The 19,351-nt window shown below is 45.4% G+C and overlaps 1 protein-coding gene across 1 annotated transcript in view; it reads left to right on the top strand.

Moving 5' to 3' along the window:
- The window catches only part of XYLT1 (xylosyltransferase 1), a 347,704-nt gene that overhangs the window by 287,831 nt on the left and 40,522 nt on the right, over nucleotides 1-19,351 (top strand). Inside the window, exon 6 of the mRNA XM_025274755.3 lies at nucleotides 6,753-6,833. Coding sequence (XP_025130540.3) covers nucleotides 6,753-6,833 — 81 coding nt within the window. The remainder of the gene's footprint in view (nucleotides 1-6,752; nucleotides 6,834-19,351) is intronic.

Here is a 19,351-nt window from a genome sequence, read left to right as displayed (position 1 = left end):
TCAGGTCCTGGAGGAACAGAACAGAATTAGACCCAGTGCCTGCTGTCCTCATGACTCTAGCCAGACTCCTGAAAAGCACTGTTCAAGGTGCCCAGTTGAAAATGGCAGGCATGGGATTTTCTGCACCCTCCCCACCCCCACCCCCACCCCTTGCTGCTTGACAAAAGGTTCATTTGGGTCACACTGATTGTTGGTACCTTGGGGAAACCCAGCCGGCCTGCTGAAGAACCCTGCAAGCCTCCCCTGCTCTATCTCCTTCACAGTTTCCTTCTTCCTCCGCATTGCTGGTGGCAGCTGGCTCAGTTCCCATGTAATCACGTGAGCGCCAGCCATGCCTTCATGAACAGTTCCACATCTGGGAATTTAATCCTACAGAATCTTACCCACAGGTGGAAAGATAAATGTGTGACAACGTTCATAGGAGCAATACCTGTATGGGGGGAGGTGGGTGAGAAAGCAACCTAAGTGTCCATCACTAGGGGATTGGCCGTGCCCGTTCCATAGGCGTCTGTGCAGCCACTGAGAGGATGAAGTCTTCCTGTGTGTGCTGATCAGACAGAAAATGATACATCATTACATCAAAAGTCACATGCATGCATGTTCCCATCTCTGTAATTAAAAATACATGTAAACACGACAGCATCTACTTCATAGGGTCATCATGAGCCATAAGTGGGTTAATAGGTGCAAAGTGCTTGGAACAGTGTCTGATCCACACAGTAAGCACTCAAATGTTAGATCCTGGAGGAGGGCATGGCAACCCACTGCAGTATTCTTGCCTTAGAGAATCCCATGGACAGAGGAGCCTGGCGGGCCACAGTTCATGGGATTGCAAAAGGGTCGGACACGACTGAGTGACTAAGCACAAGTGTTAGATACTATTTTTACCTCTGCTTTTATTTCATTCTCTATCTTGCTGTAGCCTAAGTTTCATAGTTATAATTTTAAAAGCACAGGAAATGGTTACAATTAACCTTCCCACTACCGTGGTTTTCTGTACTCTTGGGCTCCTCATAGAAGGATGGAAGATGACATTTCTCTTAGGGTCACACAGCCCTCGGCAGATCCATGTACCTGGGGTCACAAACTTGTCTTGATTTGCCCAGAACTGTCTGATTTTAAAATGAAAAATTCTGTGTCCTGGGCACCCCCTCAGTTCTGGGCACCCCAGGACCGATGACCACTCTCCATATGCCTTTGGTGGCCCAGTTGCTTTAGGAAGAATACAGACAAGGCATCAATATTGCTTTTCATATATTAGGAGAAAACATAAAAATAATACATCCGAATGGAATATTATTTAGCCTTATAAAGGACAGAAATTCTGACCCATTGTAACCACATGGATGAACCTTGAGGACACTGTGCTGTGTGAAAGAAGTCAGTCACAAAAAGATAAACGCTGTATGATCCCATTTATGTGAGGTCTTAGAGTCTAACTACTCTGAATATTCACAGAGACAGAAAGAAGGATGGTGGCCAGGGGCAGAGGGGGAAGTGGGGAGTTGTTTAATGGACTCAGTTTCAGTTCTGCAAGATGAAAAGAGTTCTGAAGATGGATGGTGGTGATGTTTGCACAGCAGCATGAAAGTTCTTAAGACAACCAAACGGTACAAACTGAAAATGGTTAAGACGGCAAATCTTATGTGTGTTTTGCCACAATTTAAAACTTAAAATAAATTTAAAATATAAAATACATGTTAAATATTTTAAATAGTAAAATAAAAAGGTACATCCACTACCACAAATACGGTTGCATACAGTAATGCTAAGGTGGTATTTAAATTGAACAGCCATAGGAAATAACGGCACAGATGATACCCTCATGGAAGAAGTTGGGGAAATAATGTAGTATATTCTGAGCTCAGACTGAAGGCGCCTCCGTCCTCAGCTTGTGCTGCTCCACAGGCCTCCATCTGCTGCCCCCAACCACATTTCTGCTCCACAAATGGCCCACCCATTGCAAACAGGAGGGCTAAGTCCAGTGCCCTCTGGGCTCTGGGCATGCCTGGCAGCATCAGTGATTTGAAATCCTGAATCCTGACATTCACGATACTCTGTGCTGAGCTTGGCCTTAGCACCGTCAGCCTCACCAGCAACCATGAGTACCTGGTGACAGGGGCTTAGCATCTGTTACCAGCAGAGTGGTGTCGGGCACAGCGCGGTGGGTAGGAGGGACCCAGAGGAGGGCAGTTAGCTTGGTGTTGGGCTCCTTCTAAGTGAGGCAGGGCAGGCCCACCCTCCTCACCCTGCCACACGCTGCCAGCGGACAGGCTGGCCTGGGCCTGGGCTGGGTGCCCGTGGACCTAAGAGCTATACCCCTCCCTCCTGTGTGTCCTCACGCCCAGAACCATATGCACATCAGACACAGGGGACAGTGCGGTGACCTCTGGGAGCCAGTTCCTAACTCTGCCACCAGCTGGGAGACTGTAGACAAGTTCCCTCCTGGGGGGCATTTCCCAAACCATGCTCTGTGGAACTTTCATGGGTGTGACGCTCAGAAAGCCTTCCGGGTTCAATTCAGGTTGTGTCTTCTACTGCTATCCCCAGTTCAAAATGTCTTAAGCTTCTGATGCTCATGATGGCAGTAATAATACTATTAAACAGCAGTTAACCTTTATCAAAAGGCTTATATGGGCTGGATGCTACCGCATGCATCTTAACACGCTTTATTTTATTTAATACTCCCAACACCTGAGGCTTATGGAGATGAAAGTAACTTGCCTGAAGTCTGGGCTCTCAAGAAGAGACCATGGGGAGAAGATGAAGGAAAGAGGAAGAGAATTAACTACCAATATTCATGCTCGGCTTAAAAGCAGCGCTTCCTAAACTTTAAAGGGCACACACATCACCTGGGAGTCTTGTTAAAAGGCACATTTTAACTCAATAGGTCTTGGGTGGAGCTGAGACAGGGCATGTCTAACAGCAGTGGGCCGACGCTGCTGGTCCCAAGACCAGGCTCTGAATGAGGAGGCTTTGGAACACTTGAGTTTTCTCTTGTGCCCGAGATGAGATTCATCCCCTCATTCATGCACTAATTCATTCATTCATCCATCCATTCATGTGTAGATGCCACCTAGTAGCAAAGAACTGGAACTTTGCATTTGGAACCAGGTTCTAATCCCAGTTCTGCTCTGTTCAGTAAATGAGCGTTTTCTTTGAGCCTCAATTGCCCATCTATAAATGGGAATGGAACACATTTTAGAGACTCTTTTGTGACCATTAAACGTAATAAATTGTAGCAAAAGTCTTGGGGGCCCAGATCATGGTGGACGTTCCATAAATGATGGTGTTTCAGGAGCTTATTTTACTACTCATATGTTTATTTAACCCTTTCAAGCGAGGTTTCTAGATGGTTCCAATAGATTTGTTTACATTAAAACAAATGTATTTATTAAAATAAATTATTTGTCATATATATTTACTTACATATTTCCATAAAGATGTCCCAGTAGCTCCAAAAGCTATCGTGATGGGCCCCAGGGTCCCCACCATGAATGCGAGACGTGTCTTCCAAAAGGTGGAAAGAAATTGAGGAGGAGACAGCCACACGTTGATGAGCTGCACAGACCACTTGGCACATGACTCTACCAGAAAGGAGGAGTGAGAAGTGCTTGTGAAGGGGAGAGAGCCAGAGACTGGGTAAAATGACAGCCCATCCCAAGCTGCTAATTATCCAGAGGGAACTAAATATTACGTAGGCAATTATCAACAGGCGTCTGAAAGCCACAATAGGGAAACCTGGTCCCCAGCCTGGTCCCTGCAGAAGGGCTCAGGCCACGGGTTTTATTTAGCATGCAGGGCAGGCTCTTCACCCAAGGAGGGGGTGGTGGCCGGGTAACCTTCGTGTCCAGCCAAGCCAGGACCCAGCGCTGTGCTTTGAAAATCGGCTTTACCCACAAGCTCTGGACCTGGAAGCCGCCGCCCCCTCCCCATCGGCCCTCCCTCCCCGAAGATGTCATCTTTTGAGACGATTTCATGTGGAAGCATCGCTAAGTAAATTCGCTAAATGCCTATTCATCCCTGTCAGATGGGGACGCGGTGAAGCGGTAAATGTGAAAATGGCCCCAGCTCGGGGCCCTGAAAGGCACTTTCTGGGGCTGCCAAATGAAGCCGCAGCCGCTGACCCTGGGAGGCCTGAGGCTTCGCGAGAGAGGGGCGCGGGAGCCCGGCCCAGCCCCTCCAATCCTCCCACCGAGGCCGCTGAGAGGCCCCTGTTTATTATTCCTGCTGCCAGGGACCCATTCAGAGGTTAACTTGTCCCTGTATTCATCGGGAGGACAATAATGAACTGTCGCAGAGAGTGGTGAGGGGGTTGGTAAAGAGGCACCTCTAAGCCATGGAGCTGGAACAGGCCTCTGTGATTTGGAAAGAGAGGTTGCTTAATTTCCTTTCCAGGCTGGTTTAGTTTCCACCTCTCCAGGACCTTCAAGAAGCCCTTTGCCCACCGCTCTCCATCACTGGGTGTGAGGCACGCCTGGGCTTCACCCTGCCCGCCTGCAGAGATGCTCCACGTGGGCACGGACACGTGGGCTTGGCCTTCTGTCTGCGTCCCCAGGCTTCACCCTTGTGCATATCCGCAGGGCTAAGCTGTCTGCGTTTGCGCCCGTGTGGATTTACCTTGTTGCAGACATGCGGGGTTTTTCTGGCGTTCGCCAGCCACTAGAACGGCCGGTTTTGAAGTGGTTGATTTCCACACTAGGACCGGCTGTCGGCAGTGCTGGGTTCTGCTGCAGCATCTCTTAACTGCTCTGTCCCCCCTCCGCTGGAATTATGAGTTGGTCAACAAGAGTTGGCCAATCAGAGAGCAGGGGCTTGGCGTGGCGCGACTTCGGGTGATGCAGGAAAAAGAGAGAGGGAGGGATGGCTGGGGGCGGCCCCGATAGGCTGGCGAGAGGCCAAGAGCAGAGCACCTTACATTTATTGTGCACCTACTGTATGCCCTCATGTACCCAGTTATCCATCAGCGTGTATATCTACTTCGTGCAGGGCAGCCAGGTGAAGGCTGTCCCTCAGAGGTTGAATGCCTTACCCTAGGACACACAACAGGGTCAGGAGTGGAGCTGAGATCGATCTCCAGCCCCTACTGCTTCCAGAGTGCAGGCATCGCTTTCTGAGGCACCCACCTGCCCCCCACCCCCCACAAAGTTCTAGCCTCCTTTCTCTCCCCAGAGATGCACCTTCACCTGTTCTCCCAATTTGAAAGGATGGTTAACCCTTTCCTTCTAAGTAAACCACCACCACCACCCCCGCCCCCCACCCCCAGCAGAGAAGCTGATGATCAAGGAGCTGTCACTTCAGCACCATTTACCTGTTTGGGTTTATTCAGCGTAAGAGGCGACTGCGTTCCTGGCAGATGGAGACCCGTGTGACTGCCTTTTAAAATACTGTCACAGCTGTGTGCACAAGCTGATTAGCTGTGATGCACTGCTAGTGCTGAGATTGATGGGATAAACTTGGGATAACAATGCTGGGAACGATGTCACCTGTTTGTATTGCACTTCATATTTCTTAAAGCTCTCTCAATCAGTAGCCCAGGGGCTAGGGAGCATTTAGCATTCATTCATTCATTGATGCATTCATTTCTCAAAGTGCATTTGAAGGTGTCACTTTAAACTCATCTCACCTTTAGTCATCCACTCATCCAGCAAGCGTTGCTGTACCTCCTACTATGATTACTGTACCTCCTACTATGTGCCAGTGATGAGCCAGTTTGATTAGGTTCTGTCCTCATGGAGCTTACATCCTAATGTAAGCAAATGTAGCCCTTTCGGATGGTGATGAGATCATATGTAAATAGAGTGATATGTTAGGTGAAGGGGAGCGGGTGCTGCTTTAGGTTGGGGACCTAAAAACAGCCTTTTTCATGAGGTGACATTTGAAAAGAAATCTGGATGACAAGAACAGACATAGAAAGATATGGGGCAGAATTTCCCAGGCACAGTTCAGTTCAGTTCAGTCGCTCAGTCGTGTCCGACTCTTTGCAACCCCATGGACTGCAGCATGCCAGGCCTCCCTGTCCATCACCAACTCCTGGTGTTTACTCAAACACATGTCCATTGAGTCGGTGATGCCATCCAACCATCTCATCCTCTGTCATCCCCTTCTCCTCCTGCCTTCAACCTTTCCCAGCATCAGAGTCTTTTCCAGTGAGTCAGCTTTTCACATCAGGTGGCCAGAATATTGGAGTTTCAGCTTCAGCATCAGCCCTTCCAATGAATAATCAGGGTTGATTTCCTTTAGGATGGACTGGTTGGATCTCCTTGCAGTCCAAAGGACTCTCAAGAGTCTTCTCCAACACCACAGTTCAAAAGCATCAATTCTTCAGTGCTCGGCTTTCTTTATAGTCCAACTCTCACATCCATACATGACTACTGGAAAAACCACAGCCAGGCACAGTGAGAGCAAAGGCCCTGAGGTTACTTTGTACCTGCCACCGAGATATTCACTGATGTCCTATTGTTTGCCAATCCCAGTGCTGGGTCCTGGGGATTCCAAAACAAGTAAGACACTACACTAATTCTCAAGGAGTTCACAGCATATGGGAGTGTGTAGGACACAGACATACAAACAGTCCATTTTAGCATACTTTGGTAAACTTGGTGATGGAGGTACATGAAAGAAGATGCCTCATGCACCTGCGAGGTATAAATGAAGGAGGGGATGTGGTTGCTGTGACAAAGAAGGGAGCCAGTCACAAGTGTCCATGGTCTCTGGAGGGCTCTGACTTTCCTCTTGGTTTGCTTCCACAGGACAAATGACCAGCTGGTGGCATTTCTCTCCCGATACCGAGACATGAATTTCTTGAAGTCGCATGGCCGGGACAATGCAAGGTAGTATATCTTCCCTCTACCCTTGTGCAAAAGAGAAATGAAATCTGAGTCATCATTTGGGGGCTTCCTTCTAGGCTGGTCTGATGCAACCAGAAATAAGTTGAGGACGGGAGAGAGGCATGGCACAGCTGGGCCTTGGCCCTTCCTGTGCAGAATCTGAAGTGGTCTCTCCTGCCAGCCAGAAACAGAGAGAACAGCGAATGTGTCTCATCATGTCATATAAGCATTTTCATGAGCCCGTGTTCTCATGGCAGTCCTCTGAGGAAAGTAGGGTAATCATTTTATACTCATTTTATTGGGAGGAAGACCGAGGCCCATAGTTCAAGTTCATGATGTTCCATGAACATACGTTCGGTTCGCCAGTCATTCAGCAAATATTCACATGGGGCCAAACGTGTGCCAGGCACCCTTCTAGAGGTGAATGAGACAAAACCCTCACTGTCATGGAATTTACTTTCAAGCAGGAAAGAGTCTCACACCAGAAGGGAGTTGGAGTCAAGGAAACCAACTTTCCTCCCTGTGCCTTCACCATTGCCTCACTCTTGCTGTCTAAGCTGTGGGCAGGGATTTGAGGCAGCAGAATCCTTTGTGCCTCTCTCACTTAAACTGAGCGAAGCCAAACAGCATCACTACAGTCCCCCCTCATTGTTGTTGTTGTTCAGTCGCTCAGGCATGTCCTACTCTTTGCGACCCCATCGACTGCAGCACGCCAGGCCTCCCTGTCCATCACCAACTCCCAGAACTCAGTCAAACTCATGTCCATCGAGTCAGTGATGCCATCCAACCATCTCATCCTTTGTCGTCCCCTTCTCCTCCTGCCTTCAATCCTTCCAGCATCAGGGTCTTTTCCAATGAGTCAGTTCTTTGCATCAGGTGGCAGAAGTATTGGAGGGTCAGCTTCAGCACCAGTCCTTCCAGTGAACATTCAGGGTTGATTTCCCTTTGAGTTGAGTCTGTATCTCTGTGGCCAAAGATCTGCTAGAAGGGCTACAGTCTTGAGCGCCCTCTGTAGGAGAGATCACATGATCCGCTTCACCATCTAGAAAGAAAAAACCATTACAAACCCACTCAGGATCCCTCTGCCAGCTTTTTTAAAAGGCTTATTTATTTTTAATTGGAGGATAATTGCATTACAATGTTATGTTTGTTTCTGACATACATCAACATGAATCAACCATAGGGCTCTGCCATCTTAGAACCTTTTTCTAGTGTTGAACTCAGAACTTAATCTGACAGTTCACAGGATAATTTTAGCATGTTAACGTGTTCTGTTTGGCCTTGGTTCTGGTTTTGTTCTGTTTAATTCAGGTGCTTCATTTGAAAATTAATAGCCCCATTTAAAAAAATAGCAATGTTTCCAGCTCATCTTAAAAGATCCACTTAAATGTCCACTTACTCTGTGCCTGAATGTTCTCATGAAGGTTGTATTGTCTTAGACAAAGCCCGTGTTCTACAGGACCCTGCAGTCCTTGCTGCCTTCTCCCCTACCTGGTCCCACTGGCCCTTCAGTTTGCCCATCTCTGCTGTTGGTGTTCTCCACCGCTGCTGCTGGACCTGTCATCATGGCTGGCTCTGTGATCCACTTTGCCCAGATATCCACAGCAGGGAGAGACAGAGGCAAGCAGTGGGCTCCATTTCCTGAGTTTTCAAGAAGTAATCCCAAAATCCTTGGGTTGCATCACTTTCCTTAATTTTGACTTTGACTTCATCCAACTGTCTGTTTATAGACCCGTCTTGTCCAACTGACAGTCTGCATTCTTTACATTTAATAGCAACCCCCAGACTTGAGGATGCTCTGTAAATTAGCACAGATTAGTATAGCATGTTTTGGCCACTAAGCTGGACAAACCTGGGTGGATAAAGAAGATATCCACTGTAATACACTATAGCCATGTAGTGTATTGTGTTCCTGCTAAGCGCCTATCACTCTGCTGGCCCCTTTTCACACAGGATCCAGCTTTATTTTTATAGTCACTCAGATTCCATGGAGGTGGTAAGTTACCAGAACTAGCCCAGATTTTGTTTCCCCACCCTTAGATAGAGAATGAAGACCCTTATTATTTATAACACATGGTTTGTGCAAAGTTACATCATGAGAAAAAAAAATCCCCTGTAAGTTGATAAACTTGTGTCTAAATTACATCCACCCTAGTATTGTTGTTTTAGCCTACTCAGTATTTATTCTCTGTCTGCTATTTCCAGGCACTGTGCTAAGAACTGGGTATGGCACAGAGGTTAAGACTGTGAGTTTTGGGAGTCATACCTCCTGGGTTGAAGTCCTGATCTACCATGTCCTGGCTGTGTTGCATTGGACTGGTGACTTAACCTGTCTGAGCCTATTCCCTTATCTGTACAATGGAAATATTAATGGACTTATACTCATGAGATCATTGGAAGGATTGAATGAGATGCTGTGTATAAAGCATTTGGCACATCATAAATCTCTATGATGGTGATGGTGGGGTGGTGGTGGTGATGGTGGGGTGGTGTCATCGATGATAAACATCAGACTGAAACACTGCAGGCGGGAGAAATAAATAGTCGATGTATAGGCCAGGGTTGTGCCTTTGGGTTTTATGAGTATGTCTTGTCCAGTTGATGTGCCTCCGGAGTTGACAGGTGGTACCCAAATGGCACAGCAGGATACAGAGCAGGATAAAGACTCCGGCTCAGGAGACATTGCTTGCACCTCCCTCTAAACCCTAAAACCCAAGGCTCTCTGGACAGACGAGCTCACAAGTTCCAACACTCAGGCGTGAGTCCTCAGCCAGGATTCACTCACTTAGATGAATTAAGGGTTTAATAGTAAAATGAGCCATCAGCCGCCACTGTCTCCTCTTTGGCAGCTGGGGCCTCCCTGCTGTGGGAACAAGCCTAGCCATGCACATCTTCCCTTGTGTCACCCACAGGGGCACCCTGGGCGAGGCTTGGCTCTGGTTCTGCACTGATTGTATGTTAGGAAAAACTTTTTTTTTTTTTTTGGTGGGAAATGACAGAAACTCAGTTTAAACTTGATTAAAGGGTAAAGGAAGTTATTGGATGATTCAACTAAAACAGTAGTATCTGACTTTGGACATTGCTGAATCAAGCAGTTCAAATGATATCGTCAAGCCCAGACTCTTAGTTCTTTTGAAAATTATTTCTAATTGGTCTGGAGAGGGTTAAAATAAAGTAAACACAGCACATCAAGTAGTCAGGTAGTTCACTAGCAGAAATATTTTTTTTAATTGAGGTATAACTGACATATTAGTGTCAGGTATGAAGGTGAATGTGTTAGTTGCTCAGTTGTGTCCAACTCTTTCTGACCCCATAGACTGTAGCCCACCAGGCTCCTCTGTCCATGGAATTCTCCAGGCAAGAATACTAAACTGGGTTGCCATTTCCTTCTCCAGGGGAGCTTCCCAACCCAGGGATTAAAACTGGGTCTCCTGCATTGCAGGCAGATTCTTTATTGTCTGAGCCATAGCATTCAATATATACATATATTGTAAAATCACCACCACAATATGTCTAGTTAATATCCATCACCATGCATGGTTAGTTTTTTCTCATGATAAGAACTTTTAAGATCATAGCAACTTTCAAATATGCAATATGGTATTATTAACTGTGGTCACCGTGTTATACGTTACAGCCCTCAACCGTATTTATTTTATAACTGGAAGTTTGTTCCTTTTGACCACCCTTACTAACTTCCATTAGTTCTCTTTCCCTTTGTGTGGGTTTAATTTTCTGGCTTCAGATGGTGACCCTTCTCAACATATTAGCCTCATTTTACTAATGAGGAAACTGAGACTCAGAGAAGTGAAGTGACTTGCTTAAGCTCACACAGCGAGGGCAGGGCTAGGACTCAGGCCTAGAGGAATGTGTCCCCAGAGCCCAGACTCAGAATCCTGCATGATGCAGCCCATCTGTGCTCGGGTCCTGCTTTCTTCCAATATGCTGGGTGGCTTCGGAGCAGCCACTCTGCTTCTCTGGGCTTCACTGTGTTGGACAAACGCAGTGGTTGAATGAGATGATCTCCAAATGCCCTCGCATTCTGATGTTTCATGCTTCAGGACCAGCCCTTGCAAAGACAACGTGACAGAGGCAGAGAGTTCAAAAGACGGAAAGATGGAGCGAGACAAAAGCAAGCAGCGAGATACAAAATAGGCCACAGGGTGCCTCCATTTTTAATCCCGCATGGTTTCTAATAGCAGTTTTGACCTTCTGTCCCTAACTCCAGTCTTTAGCAGTCAATTTAGACTTCTAGCTCCCGCTGCTAAGAGATGGCATAAAGGCAAACTAGTATTTTAATAGCTGCCCAATTGGTCCTGACTCTTCCTATAATTAAATGAAGGAGAGTGTAGTGTTCACTCTATTTCCTTGTTTTCCTCTAAAAATCAAGTGGCTAGATATATTGAAAGACATGCAGTGCAGTTATCATTTTCCCAAATAATCTCTGCAGGGCTAGCAGAAGCAGGTGCCCTGAATAAGCAGGTCTTGGCAAACATCCCCAGGAACTCCTGGTTTCTGCTCAGAGAGCGTCAGAGAAGTTCCCCCAGATCTCAGTAGACTGATCAAGTCCCAGAGTATGGGACCCCTTACAGGGAGATGGAAAGAAAAACTTATTTCTCTTAGCCAGAATAGAGTTTCTGGGACTTTCTGGCCTTGGTTGGTGTCAGTGCTCAAATAATTCAAGGTCACCAGGGTCCCAGTGCTCAGTCTTGGGGCGTAGTGTGGAGTATTTGTAAGAGCATGGGCCCTGGAGTCCAGACACCTGTATCAAAATGCCAGCTTAGCGTGTTATAGCCAAGGCACTCTGGCAAATGGCTTCGATTCTCCATGCCTCCATGTCCTTGTCTTTATAAGATCCAGACATGGGGGGATTGTCTGGATCACATAAGATCCAGTGATGTGGGGATTGTGGAGGACTGAGTAGCCTCACAGACCACAGGAAGCATCTAGCCAGGTACTTTTGAGTGTGTTATCCCATTTCATAGATGAGTAAAACTGAGGCTTGCAAAGCTGCTTTAACTTGCTCCAGGTTCCACACAGCTGGTATTGGAGCCTGGTTTTGTCTGACTGTTATCACCCCATTTTAGTGACTACATCTGAGAGGACCTGTTACTTTGAGTTCTTAGGGTGTGCAGCTGAAAGAGAAAAATTCTACTGATTTTAAGCAGAATTAGGAAAATCAGCCCATCCCCTACTTTCTAGAGTCAGCCTCTCCTAAATTATGTTCATGATCCACCAGTGATACGTGAGATTATTTGGGGGAGTTCATGAAGAAGTGTCGTGGGAGAATTTGTATATAGTTTATGTGCATCAACAAAAATTTATATAATTAATCCAGTACTTCACAGATATTATGCTTAGAATAAGATTAAGTTAAAAAAAAAAAAAGAAGAAGAACAGTTGAAGCTATCTAAAGTTGGTTTAGAAAAAAAAATATTGAGGGCAGTCCCATACAGAGTTAGTAAAGCCTATAGCATAGCTGTTAAGAATCCAGGTTCTGGAACCAGACTGCCAGGGTTCACATGCTAAGCACTCATCAGGTGTGTGGCCCTGGGTAAGTTAAATCAATGACTTGTGCTTCAGATTCTTAATCTGCAAAATGGGAAGAATGTAATAAAGCCACCCTCCTAGAACTGCTGCAAGAATTAAAGCAGGGGATAGGTGGATAAGCTCTTGGAATAGTTAGGTGTGCATATTAAGTTGATGACGGTGGTGATGATGGTGGTGGCGATGGGGACAGGGCTGAAAAACCTTGAAGATAATGTGTATCCGCATGGTTAACATTTTAGAAAACCTTTTTACAGTTCTTAGAGAAAGATCTAGTATTTCAAATGTAAAAAGCCTAGACCAGAAGGAAGCTAGGAAGGGTCCCAGCTCTCAGGTCACAAGTGGCATAAACAAGTTTCTTCCTGTTCCCAGGTCTGGGATCCACCTGCTAGACGTGGTGGTCCCCCGCTGGCATCAGAATGGCAGCTAAGCAGATTCGCCAGCTCTTCTCTCTGACATTGAACTAATCTTCAGGCCCAAAGCTCCCTTGATGTATAAACAGGCAACTGTTTAACCAAAAGTTGGCAAATCCATCGAGAGCCTGGCCAGGAACCTCCTCCAAGCAAATCTGCTTTCAGGAGGCCCGTTGGTGCCAGCTTGCTTATCAGGAGAACTCTCTCCCCATCTGTCTTGTAGCACCATGATTGATGGGAGGAGATAATTAATATCTCATCTCCAATGGGGAAAGCAGATTGCATTCCCCTCTCTCTTTCCTTAAACCCAACTGGTGAGTTTATCGCTGTTTGCATGTTCACTTTGTTTAATCCAGTTATGGCAGCCATGTCAAAATAAAGCTTAGCATCACACAGGCACCCGCGCAAAGCTGTGTACACAGCTCTGTGGGCCTCCTCGTGAGTTTTGAGGTCAACTTTAGAACTTTTCTTTTTTTGAAACAATACATGTCGAAGTTAGACCAAAGACTAGGAGAAAAGTTTGTGCAGTGTCATCTCTGAGATAAAGAGTATGTTTTTTCATTTCCTTTTTTGCTTTATTTTTGTGTTCTATGCCTAGGGAGGCCTACATTACTTTCATAATTAGAACGTAATGCAGTAGATATTGTTTTTAAATTTGTGTGAAATTTAAAATAGGGAAAATCAATTAGTCTTCAGTGGGCCTTTAGACTCTCGGAGGCACAAGCTGATTCAGGCCCTGAGTGCTATAAAGAGCATGGGTCACCCAGCCTGGGGTCCTTGGTTCCAGGATTTGGGCCCTGACTCTGCATTTCTGCTTAGGCTGGTTTTTCTTTCATTCCTGAATGTGAAACTCAAGTCAACTTTCTTCACCCAGAGTATATGTAATATAGCATTTACTGTGTGCAGATACTGTCCTAAATGCCTTATAGATATTAATTCTTTCAATTCTCACAACAATCCCATGATATAAGTACAGTTAGTATCATGTCCATTTTCTACATGGGAACATTGAGGATAGAGAGATTAAACAACATACAGCTTGGGAATGGGGAAACAGACTTGAACGCAGGTAGTCTGGTTCCGGGGTCTAGACTCTGAGCCACTGTGCTACACCAATTCCCTGAGTATGTTCATCATGGAGTTTCCTACCACATTCAAACCACATGTTCTTATGGAGGACACGCTCCTTCCACCAGTCAAGTCAGACCTGCCTCTCCTGTGGCTGGTCCCCTCTTACGTGAGGTGGTGAAGCTGAGCTTCTCCCTGTAGCCCTCACCCCCACCACTTTAGCTTCTCTTCACTCATTCGGGCTCCGGCACACACTATTTCTGTCTCCTATAAAGCTCTTCCCCACAGCTCTTGAGATGACTGATTCCTTCTCATCCTTCTTGTCAATGTCGCCTCCTCAGCAAAATCTTCCCCAACAATCTTCACTAATTAAGTCCCTGTCTCTTTATTTTCTGTCACTGCACTCTGTTTTCCTGTATAACACTTATCACAAATGTCTAATTATATGTTCATGTATTTTGTAGCTTTTTATGACTACTTACTTATTTATTAGAGCAGTTTTACGGCCTTGTGGTGGAGTGTGGAATCCAGAGCCTGACTGCTAGGTTTGAATCCCTCCCTTACCACTGACCAGGTGTGTAGCCTTGGGAAAATTACTTAACCTCTCTGTATCTTTGTTCCTTCGCTTGTAAAACGAACTCTCATAGGATTGTGATGAAGACTAAATGAGAGAATATACATTAAGTGCAAGGAATAGGACTTAGAAAGTAGTAAGTGCTCAATAAATGATAAATATTACGGATTTACCTCTCATTCTAGAAGAGACAGGACAGGGCTCATGTCCATCTCCTTTACAACCATATTCTCAGCACATAGACTTGGAAAGCTGCTGAATGAGCAAATGACCCAAGCTCTTTTGGTCTTCCAACTACTGCAGAGTAGGGACTGACAGATGACTCCAGCCCATGTCAGGAAAGGGCATAACCCATACTGGCATGTGAGAAATGGCCAGTGGATCCCTTATGGGGCTGCCAATTTAGGAACTTAATGACCTGAATCCTCACTGACTTGTGCCTTGGAAAGATGGGAGGGTTTCATATTTGTGGTTCTCAGACAGAATCAGGGTGCATGTGAAGCTTGTCACATCTGCCACCACAACCAAGGGCATCACAGGAGACTCACTGTGGAGGCACTGGGTTTCTGTCCTTGGTCCTGAAATGACATTGCTTTTCAGAACATAAAGGGTTTCTCCTTAGCCCTGACGTGCGCTACACATGCCTGTCTACAAATTTCTAAAATAGAGAAGAGGAGCGATTGAAGTTTTAATTTTCCAGCTTGATGATGGAAAATGTTAAGTATCTTCATTCAGTTGTGTCCAACTCTTTGCGACCCCATGGACTGCAGCATGCCAGGCTTCCTTGTCCATCACCAACTCGTGGAGCTTACTCAGGCTTATGCCCATTGAGTTGGTGATGCCATCCAACCATTTCATCCTCCCTTGTCCCCTTCTCCTCCTTTCTTCAAGCTTTTCCAGCATCAGGGTCTTTTCCAATGAGTCAGTTCTTTGCATCAGGTGGCCAAATTATTGGAACTTCAGCTTCAGCATCAGTCCTTCCAGTGAATATTCAGGACTGATTTCCTTTAGGATTGACTGATTGGAACTTCTTGCAGTCCAAGGGACTCTCAAGAGTCTTCTTCAACACCACAGTTCAGAAGCATCAATTCTTTAGTGCTCAACTTTCTTTATAGTCCAACTCTCACATCTATACATCTACTGGAAAAGCCATAGCTTTGACTAGATGGACCAAGCACTTGCTAAATGCTGAGTACTACACTAAGCCCTCTCCATATAAAATAGAATCGCATTTAAACTCTATGAGACAGGTATTAAAATGATCACTGTTTCGCATAAGAAGCTGAGGTGTCTTGTCTTCAGGTTGCCCAGGGTTAATGGCAGATCCAGGACTTGTACCAAATATTCTGGCTCCAGAGCCCCAAGTTCGGCCCCTGTGTCACATGGCTGTTTTGTGTGGGCCCTTCACTAGCTGGCTGAGTTCATATACTGTGTTTCCATGTTTTGCTCCATGATTTTGTGTTTAAACTGAAATGCTTAGGTTGTACTTATACTAAAGAGTAATCTGGGTTCAGTGACATATCACTGGACAGGAAAAGAGAAGCATTTTTATAGGCTGTGTGACTTTGGATGACCTTGGCTCATACATCCTCTCTGGGCCTCAGTGTGTTGGGGATTTTTATCTATAGAATAGTTATATTAACTAATTGCTGAGATTTGTTCTTGCTCAAACATGCTGTAAAATCTGAGGGGCAGAGTTCTTCCTTTCAGAATTCATTATACGACAAGACAGTTCTGGAATAATTCCACACTTGATGAATATGCCGAGATTGTAGCCAGGGAATTAACTGAATTGAGAGATTTCTTTAGCGTCTGTCTTTTCTGGGGCCATTTTCAAAGGCTACAGATTACTCTCTTAGCTAACTTTTTCTCCCCTGGGGGAGATTCAGAACCCCTCGCCACCCTCCATCTCATTAACTCTGATGCTCAACTGGTCCTTGTGACATCCCAGTAGAATCATATTTAGCTGTGATTTTGTCCCATATTGTGGCAGTAGAGACAAATCTCAGGAAGACAAACCATTCCTGAGAGCCCAGGAGATAAAACCAAATGCAAGCTATCCCATGTTTGCCCTCAAGTAGCCTGAAGACAGAAGTTCCTTGTAAGGTCTGGCAAGAAGCCTCTTCCAACCAGCAATGAGCCATTTTCTCTTGGTTCACTCATTTCTGGTCTCTGTCTTTTTGAGGACAAACAAGTTCTTAGATCCTTCGTTTGAGTCCTTTTGGAGGGACCCCAGCGACTTGGGATGAAGAATGGGAAAGTAGTAAAGCACTTGCATTGGATTCATTCAGACCTGAATTCAAGTCCCAACCTGATCGCTGTGTGACTTTGGAGAAATTATTTAACTTTCCTGTGATTCAGTTCCTTCACCTGTCAAATGTGTTAGAAAATTTTGATACCTGGTTAACCAACAGCAGCTACGTCCTGACTGCCTGACAGATATGGATGTTACTCTTCCCTTTTTTCATTCACTCAACATATTTATTGGGTACACGCTGTATGCTAGGCACTGTGCTAGACAATGTTCTAGGCACTAGGGATACCACAGTGATCACAAAGAGACAAAAATGGGGAAAGGATAGTTAGGGAGTGTGGGATGGACATGTACACACTGCTTAGTGTTATGTGTTCTATGGGAGGGGAGCTTGGGGGAGAGTGGGTACATGCATGTGTGTGGCTGAACCTCTTCACTGTTCACCTGAAACTTCACAACATGGTTAATAAGCTATACCCCCAAAGAAAATAAAAAGTTCAGAAAAAAAAAAGACAAATATTTCTGCCCTCTTGGGCCTTATGTCCAGTAGTAGAAAAGGCAATAAATGAAATAGATACCTTGTGCCTTGTATTAGAAAGTGAAAAGTGCTATGGAGAAAAATAAAACACCAAAGGAGGATTGGGGAGGGGTGTCATGTCTATGAAAAAAGGAACTGATGATTGGGTCAGCCCATTGCTTGCATTGAGTCTTACTAAACACTTTGCAAGAAATTTTGTAAATATCATGCATCACACTTTTGCAGCTGATTTGGGAGCTTGTCAGAACAGGTGTCATGGGCTCATCCTACAGGTGAGGCAACTGGCATTCAGAGAGGGTGAATCAGCCCCACACCTCAGTGAGTGCAGAGATAGCATTGGTACAGACCCTCTTTGTGTCTGTTCTTCTAGGATATCTCCTGTTGACCCTAGGTTTCCCAGGTAACTAGGTTATAAACAAAACTAAAGAGGGGACAGCATCACTGGCCATCTTCTGTGTAATGGGCCTGTTGTTGCACACCTTCCCTCCATCCCTCAGGTGGGAGAGCCGTGTGCCTTTTCCTGGTGAGCCAACATTGATGAAAGACTCACCCAGATGTTCACAAACTTACTTTGGTTTCCAGCCTTTACCTTTTCAAATTACGGTAAATCCACATGGGGGAGTAAAAAGCAAAATCACTGCCTAAACAGCTCGATTGTTTTTGCCTGATAGATTCCCACACTCTGAGCCTCTTCCACCTTCTCTCAGTCCAGACCTAAGTTCCTGGTAGCCCCTTTCAACCCAGGAACTTTTCTGAGACCTGGGAAATCTGTGATCTCTATTTACTCATAATTAACTGAAGCATGCTTTTGCAGCTTATCGGTTTTGAAGGCAGTAAGTACAGCAGTCAATCTCCCAAACCCCGTAAATATTTTATTTTGGAGATTACTGCATAAATGTTGTATTTGGATATTGCAGTCTGGGACATCACATTAAAATTGCAAGATGATGCTGTTATCCAATCTAATGGAACATGAAATTAAAAAGCTGGTCCATGGAAAGAAAAATTTTGCATGTCATCCCACCTGTATTTCTTCTCTCTCTCTCCCTCAGTTGTCTTGATTACCATGAAAGTTTTGATAAAGTATCTAAAATTTAAAGGTTTAAGCACAGTTAAGTGTACCCACCGGACATTATCATCTAATTGGCACCAGCCAGAGTCGAGATAGGATTTTCTTTTCCCTGCCTCAATGTCTTCCTTCAGTGAATCAGTTATAGCCAAGTTTGGTGTCAGTAAGTGCCATTGTGAGTGTATTGAAAACCTTTTACCAGGTCGCTCCCCAGGGAAAACGTGGCTTTGCTAAGGATAGTGAATTTTACACTTGGAAAGAAAATTTTAGGGAAAGGTCAGGACCAGGGACATTGGAAACCTGTGTCTTGTGGTTGGCTTCTGCCCTGTGTGTCTTCAGAAAAGTTCCCAGCCTCCTCTGGGATCCCATGCTAGATGGGATCCATCTAGTGCTTGCCCCACACCCTCTTCCTCGGTATAAGAGTGACTTAAGAATGTCACAGCTAAGTCCCTTGTTGTTGTTGAGTCATTAAGTTGTGTCCAACTCTTTGCAATCCTGCGAACTGCAGCATGCCAGGCTTGCCTGTCCATCACCAACTACCGGGGCTTGCTCAAACTCTTATCCATCAAGTCGGTTATGCCATCGAACCATCTCATCCTCTATCACCCCCTTCTTCTATTGCCCTTGATCTTTTCCAGCATCAGGTGGCCAAAGTATTGGAGCTTCAGCATCAGTCCTTCCAATGAATATTCAGGGTTGATTTCCTTTAGGATTGATTGTTTTTCCTTTAGGATTGATCTCCTTGCTATCCAAGGGACTCTCAAGAGTCTTCTCCAGTGCCACATTTTGAAACCATTAATTCTTCAGCACTTAGCTTTCCTTATGGTCCTACTCTCTCATCTGTAGATGACTACCGGAAAAACCATAGCTTTGACTGTAGGGAACTTTGTCAGCAAGTGATGTCTCTGTTTTTCAATATGTTATCTAGGTTTGTCATAGCTTTCCGTCCAAGGAGCAAGAGTCAGCAATGATTTTGGAGCTCAAGAAAAGAAAATCTGTCACTGTTTCCACTTTTTCCCAATCTGTTTGCCATAAAGTGATGGGACTAGATACCATGA

Source organism: Bubalus bubalis, chromosome 24 (assembly GCF_019923935.1).
Source record: "Bubalus bubalis isolate 160015118507 breed Murrah chromosome 24, NDDB_SH_1, whole genome shotgun sequence".
Taxonomy (NCBI): Eukaryota; Metazoa; Chordata; class Mammalia; order Artiodactyla; family Bovidae; genus Bubalus; species Bubalus bubalis.
The sequence above is the reverse complement of the archived record's forward strand: the minus strand, read 5'-3'. Positions and strand labels throughout refer to the sequence as shown.